A 13,952-nucleotide genomic window follows, 5' to 3' on the forward strand; every position below is an offset into this window, starting at 1 on the left:
ATATTACTGTATAAGTGATTCAATAGCAGGATGCTGGTACTGAGCCAGAGATTCAGTGCTCAACAATGGAAATTGTGTCACGGTCAGGAGTGTGAGCGAGCGGACGTTAACGGGCGAAATACAAAAACCATAACCGAGAAACCCTGTCACACACTTTAAAGTGTGCTGTGCCTGTGCTGGTGTGTGTGTGTATCTGTGTGTTGGGTGTGTTTCAGACAGAGAGAGAGTGAGAGAGAGGAGAGCGAGGGTGTGATTTGGGTGAGCGGGAGAGAGATGGTGCGAGCTGTGTCTGTGTGACCGTTGCTGTGTGTAATTGGAAACCGAAAGTGAAAACGCCCAGGCCTTGAAAGAGGCTGCAGGCCACGACGAAAGCCAGCGACACATTTTCTACAAGAAATGAACTTAAAATTGATTTATTATTGCAGCGGTGCGCGACGACGACGGGGTCACAATAGGGGGCAGCAGCAGCTCAACCTATACCAAAGGCAATGGCAAGCGCTGCAGCATCAAATTAATGCCACTCACAAAGGCATTTGGTCTCAACATGTAGAGGATGCTGAAGGCAACCAGAGAACGCCAAGGAGCCCAGCCCAACATTTGGCTCTGGCATCTTTTGAGCTATTTTACCCATTGCCTACTGCCACTATTCGCATGTCATTCGAGAAGGGGACGCTTGCTTTGCTTGCTGCTTAAGTGATTTCTGGCTGGGCTTGCATGCAAGAGCACGAACCAGCATCGAGCTTAGCATTCACAAAGCTGGAACAAAGAAATCACCAGCTGACAAGGATATAAATTAAAAACAAAAAAACATAGAAAAAAGGAACTAGCACTACTCTGCCTCCTCCCTCCCATTCTCACTCTCTCTCTCTCTCTCTCTCTCTCTCTCTCGCTGTGGACGAGTTAAGTGGTTGCAGCTGTGCCGTTCTGTTCATTGTAGGATCCACCTGATGGAGTTCATAAATGCGTTTCGCTTCTTGTTTGTATTTGCACTTGTGCATGCCCCAATCTTTCAAGAGCTGCGCGTGCTGCGTTTGCTAATTCCTCTAATAGATGCGCTCTACTCGTTTAGAGGCTTATTGTTCATAATACAGGTGACCCGGATGAAACCGTACTGACATTTTATTGCGCAGCGTTTTATCCAAATTCATACACAAGCAAATATTTTTGCTGTGCTGCTTTATAATTTAGTTACACAACATTAATGTCAATCACATCCGACAAGCAGCTCGCTAAGCACATTCATTCTGGATGCACTTAAATTGGGAAATTTAAGCAACCGGTCAGCTCAGTCAAATTGCAATTCGTGGACAACTTTGAGACAACTGGAGAATAAACTGAATGTGCTGAATATTTTATATGTACCCAATTAGCGTACAAGCACTAAGCAGTCAATGCAAGCCAAAAGCCAGAAACGTGGCCAAGAATTTTTGGACATGATACAAGAATAAGTTAAGCACGTAGTACTAACAAGGAGACACAAATAAAGTTGTACAGAAGTCAACACTTACCAAAAAGCGTATTATCATCTGATGATTAATTAATAAGATTATTTCACACCATTTACTATGCAGGTTGATCTTTCAAAAAATAACACAAAACCTTAACTGGCTCAATTGCTCTGATCCAAAAGAATTGAAACTTACTGAAAACAGCGATGAGGAAAAAGTGTCAAAAGCCTCAAAATCCCAACAGATTTTCGAATGAGAATAAACTGCATTCAAGGATGATCGACAGCTACAAGGACGATTTATATGTCCCATTCGTAAATGGTAGCTCTGGTCAAACAAGATTCTCTGCAAGGATATATATGATATTTAAAAAAAAACTGCCCAGATGTCTGCTTCTTTATTCGAAACTTAAGCAGAGATTTCTACAAGACAACACACTTAACGCTCTTGGCATCCATCGATCTGTGTGGATTATTCCGTTTATGTGGCACGGTTCGTGCAACGCGCCGTCCACTTAACAGCAAAGCGAGATCCGCAGCTATGGCTGGCTGCTGCTCCTTCGGCTTGGTCACACTTAAGACCCGGACAACGGGCCGAGGCGTAACCCCGTTTGTGGAGAGTTGCTCAAACATCTGAACCAGCTGACGCACATTATTGGAGCGCGATGGGGATGAACTTGCTGCCACACTTGTATTGGACATGGCTTGACTGAAATTTGTAATCAATTTATATTTATGCTGGTGAATTTGGAGGCGTACTCTTCACGGATCTTTAAAATTTACGAATTTATTACGAATTCTTTGTTAAAATGTAATTGTAAAAGAGAAATAGTTGGAAAACTAAACAATAATATTGATCCATACACATCCGAAGGGGTCGCCTGCTCTGTTCTTAGCCAAATTTAAAAATGTATGAATATTTACAAACTTGCTGAGTGGGAAAAGCTTATATAAAATTCACCTGCAGAACGAACGGATATAAATCGCTATATGCAAATTCTTTTTTTATGGGTCCCTTTAGGATTCATATAAGCGCAGCGTTTAAGGCTGTGCATTTTATTATTATTATAAATATATGTATCCAGGAACTCAACGTATGCTTGTGTACTGTTATGAAAGGGATGTATTTTTGCTCGATCTGCTTTAATCGACTCTAACAATATTGTCAAATTTGTACAGTGCAAAGTGCTTGAGCTGTAGTAGGGGCTGTTTATTTACTAAACGTCCATTTGAATAGTGACACAACGCATTATTACCGATTATCACTGAGAAAAACAGACTCCGAGCAGATGTTGCCAGTGGGGTAACAAGCAAAAGATGTGCTGATAGCGACCCAACCTCCCTCATCATCACCCCAAGTCCCATACTCAACGCAGAGTGCCAGCTTCAGCTTCAGCTTCAGCTCAAACTGTGGCTCCAACCCCGAAGCCCATTTGTATTATGCCCAAAAAACATGAGCACCGAAAGTGAAAGACAACGGTGACAGACGATAGCGTCGACGGAAGATGAGGCGGATGAAGGCGACGACAACTGCAAGTACGAATACCTACATCTGTGTCGGTATGCGTGTGTGTGTAAGTGTGTGTGTGTGCAAGTAACCTACTAACATCGGAGAGAGAGAGAGAGAGAGCCAGTGAGAGAGCAAAAACAAATACAAAGCTACAGCTACAGCCTCAGCCAAAGTGAGGATGAGAGGATGAGTGAAAGTGACGCAGCGGTTGCTTTCGGCTCGGAAAAATGGGATGCTGAGATGCTTACTGCTGCTGTCTGTTGTCTGCTGTCATCTGTTTGGCGGGCCGTTTGCCGCTAGTGGAATCGGCATTTCAACGCATCGTGTTGTTGCCGTGTAGGACGTTGAAGGACACCACCACCACCAGCAGCAGCAGCAGCAGCAGCAGCAGCAGCAGTAATAGCAGGTCTAACAGCAGCAGCAGCAGATGCCGTTCTGTCCTCCTCCCCCAAACATTCGCCTGTGTACGCTTGTGTTGTCCTAGTCCTTAAGCGAGAGCTTTTAATGCGGCTTCGTTAGAGAGCTTCGGCAGGAGGTCGGCTACTGTCGCAGCCAGACAACGCTAACCTCCGAGTAACGCCGAGCTGAGTCCGTCAGTCGAGTTTCGGCCGTTTAACCAAACAGAGGTGCGCAAGCGGACAAACCAAGTCGAGGCAGGAGCTGGAAGCAACACCAGTAGCAGGAGCAGCAGTTAGTGACCAAGTCGCAGACTCCATCCATAAAAAAAAAAAAATCACAAAATAGCCAAAAAAAAAACAATAACAAATCAAATCTAAAAAAGTGTGTGTGTGTGAGTGTGAGTGGGTGTGTAATCCATTGTGAAACTGTCATTGTTCGGCTGGTATTCGTGACAGACAGTAAGGCAGTAAAAGGCTGTAAACATTCAACGTGTGAATGTGTTGTCGGCGCGCTGAATGCGACAGAGCCTGGCCCGGAAAAGTAGGCAACAAACAAGTGCAAAAATACAAAATCCCCCCAAAAAAAAAACAGAGTACAATTGGAAATCTAATTAGCGGCAGGCAAGGTCAAGCCCCGACCTTTTCAATCATCATCACCAGAGTATTGGCAGCAGCGGCAACTCGATGCGAAAAGCAACAACAACAACAATAGTGACCTGACCAAAAAAGGCGTTGCTCGCACCAGCAGCAACAACGACGACGACAACAACAACGACAGCAATTGAAACGGCCAAACCGAATCCGAAAGCGAAAGCGACGTCAACAGCAGCAAACACTTTCGCGCGCCCATGTATGCGTGTGTGTGTGTGTGTGTGCGTGTGTGTGTGAGCTTGTCTGTGCTTGTGTGTCTATTGATGTGTATGTGAATCTGTTGTAACTTTGAACTGAACACTGATAACGGATATAACGCACGTTTTATTTTTCCTGCCGCAGCTATTTGATGCTGCCAAAACAGTTTCTCTACTCCCGTCTGTTTGTCTGCACGCGTGTGTGTGTGTCTCTGAGTGTATGTGTGTGTGTGTGTGTGTTTGAGTGGCTGCTGACATCACTGCTTTGTCTTTTTTTCGGTGGCAGCGACCAGAGGGGACAAGGAGTTGCGTTAATGAACCAAGCGTTAAGCGACGAGTATCCTGACTACCAGCGCTGTACTCAGTTACTGATCTGATCAATTAACAAACTAACTAAAAGCTGCCACAATCGGGTACACAAAATATATATAAATATATATATATATACATACAAACAAAATAAAACAAACAAACAACAGCGACAACAAATCACAGCCAAACCAAAGCCAATAAACATGTTCTCCATGTGCTCAAAGGTGAAGCCAAATAATGAGGAGTCATTCTTAGCAACATCACATCAACAACTGCAGCTGCAGCAGCCCATGGGTAAGTTACAAGTTTCTTAAGCCACAGCCCCCAAAAAAATCCAAGTAGTGCGTGTATTTAGATATATTATATATAATATATGTATATATATATATATATATATATATATATATATATATATATATATATATATATATATATATATATATATATATGTTATATATATGTATAAGTATGTAGGGGTATGTAATTTGGGGCTGTCCCCGTTTTCGAGCGAACCCTTGAACTCGTTTTTGCGATTCTCGCTCGCTGCTCCGCATGCCTGGCTACCAATTTTCCTGAATGAAATCGCATACAAAGGCACACACACACATAGATTGCGTGTGTGCGTGTGATTCCCTGTGTGTGTGAGTATGGACGTATAACGCCCGTTCTCTCTTTCTCTCTCGCTCACTTTCTCTCTCTCTCTCTCTCTCTCTCACTTCCCTCTTGCACGCCTTCTCTCTCAGCCTCTCACTCTCTCCCTCTCTCGCTCTCTCTCTCTCACTTTCTCTCTCTCTTGTTGCTCTATCTGTCGCTGCGGTCGCATTGTTGACCTGCTCATTATGGACATACGTATATAAGTCCACACGCCCACTTGTGCTCGACTTATCAAGTGGAATTCAGCATCAGCCGCAGCCGCAGCAGCAGCAGCAGCGGTTATTATGCTGCTGCAGCTGCAATCAGCGACAGTGGCTGCCACGCCCATTGGCCCGAGCACGTAAACTGCATTAAATCATTAAGCAGTGCCAACACACAACAATCAGACCCATCCATTCACCCAACCACACACGCACACACACACACACACGCACACACACACACACTGATGCATGCATAGTAAAGTAAAAACAGCAAGTGAAACTAACGTTTCTCTGTCATCGTCATCGTCGTTGTCGTTGTCAGTAGGTGGTAAGCAGGCACGTGCATAAATCATGCAAGTGTACAGCACTTTCCTCTCAGCCCATAAACATAACCACCCACTCAGCCCACACCCACACACAGAGAGAGTACGACCCCAGTCGGTCCAACAATTATGTACAAGTTGATTTTGCAACCGTGTGTCATCTAAGTCTCTGCTTTCAACGTCGTCGTTGTCTGTTGCAGCCACTTGCAATTTCAGCTGCTTTGTCACGTGGATGTGCTGCATGTAGGATGTAAAATATGGATGCGCTTGTATGTGTGCACTGAAGTGGCACACATGATGTCCGGTGTCCTTTGTCAGTTGACTGTCTGCTTCTCTGCTTGCACAAGCGGCGCAGTGTCCTTCGTCGACCTCGTTCTACAGCTCATCGTCTCTATCCCTATCTCTCGGCTATGCCATACCAGCCTCAACTTGTCAGCATATACATATATACTCAATTATATATATAAATATATAGATATATATATGTAATGTAATATATACATACATTTTCTATCGTCTGCATTTGATTTAGGTTGCCAAGAAATTTGCAGGCGAGCCTTGAGCCTTTTTCAATTGCTGTGTCAGCTTATTGCATTGACAAGCTATCAGCAGCTGAGTGAAATTATTGCCAGGCCCTATCCATCTTATGCTTAATCATATTCATCAGGCAACACTTATGCACACACACACACACACACACTCCCACACAGATACACATGGCTTATATGACAATTGTAGTGGCTCACTTCAATTTGATTTCGAAGCACTCAACTGCAGTCCTTAAGGCATGCCAAGTGGCATTCACTTATCAATTTCCTGCTATGCACTAATCCTATTACGAACGCAACCAACTGCAATTACTTGTAACATGACAGCCATACCATTAGCAAAGCATATTTCCATGGAATGTATATATTAAGTACAGTAAATACTATATATAAGAGTTCATAGCATTTCACTTTATTGATAAAAAAAAAAACAACACCATTTACACATTTACCCATTTACCAAGGCTGATCCAATTATCTTCACTCGCGCTATAACTTTTTCAGACACTGAATAATTGAATAATTTTTGTTCTCGGTATTCGTGGAAATTTCCTTGCAAATGAATAAAATTAAAAATTAAAAATTTAATAAAAAGTTTCACGCCGAATAACAAATGGAAAACAGTTTGTTAATTTCTTTTTTTTTTATCATAGATGTGGAGAACAGAATTGATTATTCTTTAAATTGAGTAAGGAATTTCTTTATTAGGAAATATTTTCACATACAATTTTAGCAAATTGCATGCATCTTTTTCCGTGAATGTATGTTTTATAGAGAGTGCACATATGAACGCCCCTCAATGTGATGTCAACCCAAACTTAATTAATACGTTCAACCAAAAATTCGTATTTCCAAGTATTCCGACGATGTGATTTAATTAATCATTCGAATGAATGAACGCCAGTTCTAATATTTCAATGAATATCTCGCACAGTTCAAGTCCAAAAAAAAGGGGTATAACGAGGGGTAGGGCAATGAGCTCCCAACCGATTTGTGGGTTTTGGGTAGTGGTGATGAAAAATGAGAATTTCAAGTTGTACAGTATTCGGCACCCTTTAGCAGGAAAGCGTTTGAAATCCCACACACTGTCAAATATTTGGACAACAGGTCCGTGCTGGCAAAGAAAACTTAGTTTTCAGCCATATAAGAGAGCTATCTACGTTCCAGTCCAGCGGTAATTTGACATTCGAATCTAGAGAGCCGGCAACGGCAGCAACGTTTTCAATTAAATATCGAGGGAAGGCTGCAGCGGAAACAGCTTAGATGAGTTCTACGGCCAACTCAATTTTGCTCTCATTTCACCCATTCTCTGTATTGATATATATATTTTTCCCTTTTTTTTTGCTGTTGCAGGCACCGGTGGCAAGCAAATCAAAGGAGGTTACCTACTGCGCTATAAAAGTGAGTATTCAATATGAAAGCATTCTCTGCAACCGGATTTGTTGACGCCAAATTGAAAGCACAAATGCCAATTGCACTTGACAGCTTCAATAACAAATGTCCTGTTATCGACAATGAACACTGCACAGTTTTAGTAGACTTATGCCTGCGTCGAACTATTTAATCTAAGTGCATAAGAGACCAGAGCTTAGCTCTTAAATAAGCACAACTGAAGTCGAATCAGTTACTATTCATATGGGCTATTGAAATGAAAGAACAGCTTTCAATGCTTTCGTAAAAGGGAAACCAAAATAGAACTTTATTGAATTGCATAGAAAAAGATATTTGCTATCGACAAACGAATTAATATAAGTTGAGCCCAGACTTGAATATCCTTTATTGTGGCTATTGATTAGATACTAAAGAGCTAAAGTCTTCCGGCCTCTTAGGAAATTCAGTTAAACAAATATACATACAATTCTATAATACAGGTAATACATAACTAATCCAACTTCTTTATCAATTATAACGGAGCATTCAAATATTAGGTATATAAATATGTATTAGTGCTTCAATTATTTATTAAATTAAATATCGTGTATCTTGCAGAGGCTGTTAGGTAGAGAAAAAATAAAGTTGGGAAAAAACACGAACATATTTTGATAAATTCTGTTTGCAGAACAAATGTTATGGAATCGATGGGCGGAGGAGTGGGTAATATTATATGATGACTCGACCATGGCTTGGTTCACGGAACCAGGACGTTCGTCGCCATCTGGCAAGATACTGGTCAAGGAGGCTCCCGAGATGCTCGCCATCGCACACTGGACCGGTCAGATACCACGTCGTCCCCCATTGCCCGATGGCGTCAGCGTTTCGCAGCTTATTGCGCTCGGGTCGCGTCGAAAGCGCTCCAAGGTCTACTGGATGCTGGCCAAGTCCGAGCAAGAGGTAAGCGACTGGATTGATGCCATCACAAAAACTTTGCCACCACCGCCGCAAATCGAACTGGTGGTCGATAAGCCGCATCTGATGAATGTGCTGCGGCGTCCACTTGTCCGCATTAGACGTAAGTATGAAAGTTCCACGTACGAAAGTTGCATAATTCCACTAAGCGGACGCTGTCCTATTCTGCAACCCCAGCGGCTACAAACTCTGAAGTGAAGCAACGAAAATCGGCCGGTTCTGGCAGCAGCAGACATCACCGCACCTCTTCAGCAGCTTTGACTACCCAACGCCTGCTGTATAGCCAGAATCCATTGGTGAAAAGCGATGCGGCTGTGGCTATATTGAGCAAGAAGCCGGACTCGAAGGCATCGCTGGCGTGTGCTCTGCCCTGGGGACACGGCTGGGGCTGGGCCACTTTGCCCAACGGGGTGTGGAGTGGCGGCCTCACTTGGTCGCAGTGTGAGGACACGTTTACGCTTCACGCACTACCCACGACGCACTGCACCAATCTGATTGATACGTCGTGCAGCGGCGCCGTCTATCACACCGATATTGGCGGCTTCGATTTCCATTCCACGGGAGTTGATGATCTGGGCGGCGAGGACTTTGACTATGCCATGGACTGTGGCGATTTCATATTCTAATTTCACAGCTCAAAACAGAACCCCAACGTTGCCATTCCAAGCAGCAGTCGAACCCACCCAAAGCGCACGGCGTACAAAATAAACAAAAAACAAAGAAATAAGGGAAATATTTAATGACGTCGAGTTGCATTAGATTATAGAGGATTGCGAGAATTTAATTGTAATCGCTTTTGTAGAATGGCAAAGTAAGCTGTTTGTGTCCCGTTGTTAGGCGTTGTTATTAATATAAACATGGATATAGCGACCTATATACAGATATGTATATATATATATATATGTATACCATATGCAGTATATGTGTGTATATATATATATATGTGTGTGTGTGTGTGTGTTGGCAAAGTCACGTTGCGTATACGCATCTGGATGAATAAGTATACGTAACACATATGTATGTATTATTATGTTAGCGGCGTATGTTTGTGTTTTGGATTGTGTTTGGTGTTTGTGTTTGTTGTTAGAGTGCTAATTAACGTGTAGAATCCAAGTTAACGTAACACATTGAATTAATTTCCGAAATGATAATTAATCGCATGTTATATGTATATGTGAATGTGGGTTTGTGTGTCTGTGTGTATGTGTGTGCAACATATGGCAAATGATGTATCTGAAATGCATTGCACATAACGCACACATGCACGCACTCACACTCGGACACACACAGACACACTTACTTACACACACACAGAAGCCACCGACACACAGCAATGCACAGAGGAAGAACTTTTATCAGTTTCAAAAATCACTGACAAAAGTTTTCTGCAGCTCGCCAGTGAATAGGTAATACTATTTTCATGGAAACGGAAGAAAAAACATATTGAATACCTTAAATAACTTTTTATGCATTTTATAACAATTCCCTTACACATTTTCGACGTCGATGATCACAATTGTGTTATGTACGCGCCTTTAGTGTGCAATTTTTAAAAAATTTTATAGCGCAGCTACTTAAGTAAAATCGATAAATGTTATTTGTAATTGTGTAGTGTACATGCTGGCTATGTTCACATACAGCATTTTTATAGTTTGGTATATAAAGGCGACAAGTTTTGCAATGGAATGTAATGGCCCAACAAAAGCAAGAGGAAAACCAGGTTAAACTTAATATATACACACATACTACAGAGTAAACCCTAGTTGTAATGCGCAAATGAGAACCCCAAGCACTCCCAGCCGGAGAAGTTAATAGAAACACAAAACCCACCCGTACTGATAAAGTAAAGTTTATGAAATAAACAGAATTAAATTGACCGCAAATATTTAAATAAAAGAATAACAAAAAAAATGTATATGTATTTACACATAAGGATCAATGCAGAGACATGCATCAATTATCCACCGTTTAACAAGATAAGCAAGAAGCGTTCAATAACTTCTAATGTTTAGAATGAAAGCACCTGACATTATTCAAAATATTTAGGATATCGCCTAAAAAAAACAAATTTCTTTATGGTTAAATACAGAACATTTTTGTTTGACATTCCGATTCTATATTTTGTTACGTACAGATATTTACCGACGAATTTTGGTAACATTAATTTTTGTATAAATATACAATATATCAGGGGCCTTCATTCCAAATGCCTGATGCTTATTCAAACGGACATTTCAACCAACTCATCAAGCATTTAGAATTTAGAATAATTTCAAAAAAAGCCACTTGAAAAAGTCGCATTTGAATTTGTCAAATTTGAACATTTTTGAGCGCTCGAGCGCAGAAATGGGAGAAGAAACGCCGCTACGGAAACCTTAAACAAGAACGTTTAGAAATTAAATGTTAGCATAAGTCAAAAGTGTCTTTCGAGAGAAAGTATACCTTCAAGAATTGTTGAAAGCCAAAGATATTAACAAACATTTTGTGTAATATACATACTCACAAATAATGTGCAGGTTTTCATAATGTTGCAAAATAGTTCAATAGCAAAACAATAAAATACGGGTAACAAGAAATTTCTTGCCTCTCAGCATATGAAGTTAGTACTTAACACCGTATGCCCTCTAAATGTAGCTCAAAATAAATAAGTGTGTATATGTATGTACTTGAATAATAGCGGTAGGCAATGCCTAGCATATGCATGTATGTATGTATGTATGTTAAACTATATTCAAAAGTATGTATAACTATTTCAAAGAGTCGACGAAAGCCGAAATGCAGCCAAAGTCAAATCCATCGCGGCTTATTGTATTGTAGCTATCGGCATCGATATTAATCGATAAAAACAGGCACAAACAGAAACCTTAACCTGAACCCAAGCAGCCTTAGTTAAAGAAGCTACCGTTATACACTTATTCACGACACACAGATACAAGTTTATAAATGTTATATGTACTAAGAAAGAAGAAAAAAACAAAACAAACAAAAAACAAAAAAAAAAAACCCCCTAAAGTAATGTAGACTAAAAGACTTAAGCAATTGTCGTATAGACGTTAAATTAGAGCGCATTGAATGTTGGCTTTAAAATGTTTAGAAATGTATCTTTATAAGTAGTTAAAAGCAGCGACAACTGAGCGATGTGCTTATAGGCAGGCGATCGAGTTTATCGTCAGCATTATCTTGTAGTCTGAAGTGTAGCCCAAATAAATTATATGTAATTGAATGTAATTTCATTGTCGAGAAGCGAAGAAGAACGAACATTGCATGAATTGTTAAATTTATAATTTTGAATACCATAATGAATAAGAAAAAAAAAAAAAAAAAACAACAACAACAACAAAAACAAAACCAACTTCGACAATCACGGTTATTAAGAATGAAGTAAATCATAATAAAACAAAAAAATCGAAAAAACAGAAACAGAAATAGGCTTTGCGATGACTTGCATTTGGTTAGTAATCGTAATAGTTATAATAATAATCGAAATCGTTATCGAACATCAAATTGAAATTGATAGGGACGAGCGCAGGCACGTCCAATCGGAGTTATTTGTGGCAACTGTACTAGGATCTAAGGAAGTGTTAAGTAGCCGCAAGCATCGCACAAGAACTCCATGACTAAAGTGAATAACGACAGTTGTTTATTGAAGAGCTCAATGGTCAGGTTTTAATTATACATATGGTACATAAATAAGTATATTAATATATACTGTGTACTTCAATCCTCCGCTCATAGTTTACTGCAAAAACATATTTTATAATCTTTATTAAAAAACACGCAACAGTTCAAGAAAATTTATGAAAAATGCAAATAACATTTATACTTTAGATATACACATATGTATGTACATTTTTTGTAGACCAATTGTACACGTCAAATGAATTTTCAATGTTTTTTAAAACGGCCAAATTTATAATTTATAATTTTTGCTGCATATGAAACGGTGGAAAGTCACATAGTTGAACTGTGTACCATTTGTATTTGATGTAAGAATAGCCACCCAAAATATATATTTTAGATATAATAAATCAAATCGAACGAAACAAGCGAGGAAAGTGCCAGCCAGGAGTAGTAGACAAGGCAAACGTTGTTTCGAAGCACTGCTGCATTACGTATACGACGCCATGGCCAGTGCACGGCTCGCATAGTATTTAGAGTAGAGTAAGTAATTGTTGTTGTTTATTGTCAGCTGCCAGTGTCGTTGCTGTTGATGTTGATGTTGCCGTGTCATAGTTAACTACCCGAACTCGTATGTGTAACGTAATGTAACGGCTTCGAGTGTTATGTATGTGTATATTTATAATTGTATTCGTAAACGTAATCGCTGTAAACTTTGTATTTGATTTTTGCCAAAATGCAAATAGTATTCATACAGCACTAGTCAATGTAAGCAGCATATTACCGAACAGCATATACAACTATACATATACAATAGATCCATAGATCCTTACCACAGAGAGTAAGAGTAAATCAATTGACTCTAATATGAGTGAAATGCTTACTATCCAGAAATGGGAGCATAATATGTACGTACATACATAGATGTTTATGTGTAGACGATACTAAAAGAGACTAAATTCGGCGGGCCGAACTATGAATAGATATCTTACTTTTGCCATAGATTGGGTATGGATTAAAGACAATTTAAGCTACTCTTAAACTACATAACAAATCTGCTTTTAATTTGCTTCTTTTATTCATTTCACACACTATTGAAGGCTATTCTGGCAAAGACGATTTAACTATGGCAAAAGTAACTACTATTATTATCAAGCTGCTAAATTAAATGTATGTACATGCATACAAGGTGTCTATATTTTTAATCATATACATATTTGCGTATACTTGAATGTGTGAAAAAGATTAAAAAACAAAATATATTCATGAGCCACAAACTCGAAAAAGAAAAGAACAACAAGCAAGACAAAGGAACGGCAATCGAACGAATACTCACAACTCACATTTGAGTTAAATATATAATTCGGAATTTTATTATTGTGCTTATGCATACATGACGAATACAAAAATTATGAAAGAGAAGTGATGATAATAACTCGCTTAAACTAAACTTGAAGAGAAACAAAAAATAACACAAACGAAGAAGGCGCGCACTTATTAGGTTTCAAAACCGCAGTAAAGCTAAACAAATGAAAAGTAATGAATAATAATTATTATATAAACAAATGATGAGCAAAACAACGCAAAGTGAGCAATATCATAAAAAGCAGCTTCCTAAACACCAAAGTCTTAATACTCTTGCAGAATGCACTTAAACCCTAAACCTCTTCAGCACACATTATTTTGAGAAAACAAATCTAAAATCTCCTAATAATTTAAACAAAGATACTTTTTAAATATGTCGA

At 39.7% G+C, this 13,952-nt stretch overlaps 1 protein-coding gene across 1 annotated transcript; it reads left to right on the forward strand.

Moving 5' to 3' along the window:
• The first annotated feature begins 3,552 nt into the window (after positions 1-3,552).
• On the forward strand, positions 3,553-11,900 carry LOC6568210. The gene is made up of 4 exons (XM_043215138.1): positions 3,553-4,809; positions 7,597-7,644; positions 8,303-8,692; positions 8,767-11,900. The coding sequence occupies exons 1-4, from the start codon at positions 4,719-4,721 to the stop codon at positions 9,213-9,215; spliced, it is 978 nt and encodes a 325-aa protein (XP_043071073.1). The 5' UTR covers positions 3,553-4,718; the 3' UTR covers positions 9,216-11,900.
• The last annotated feature ends 2,052 nt before the right edge of the window (positions 11,901-13,952 follow it).

Source organism: Drosophila grimshawi, unplaced genomic scaffold (genome assembly GCF_018153295.1).
Source record: "Drosophila grimshawi isolate 15287-2541.00 unplaced genomic scaffold, ASM1815329v1 contig_311, whole genome shotgun sequence".
Classification (NCBI taxonomy): domain Eukaryota; kingdom Metazoa; phylum Arthropoda; class Insecta; order Diptera; family Drosophilidae; genus Drosophila; species Drosophila grimshawi.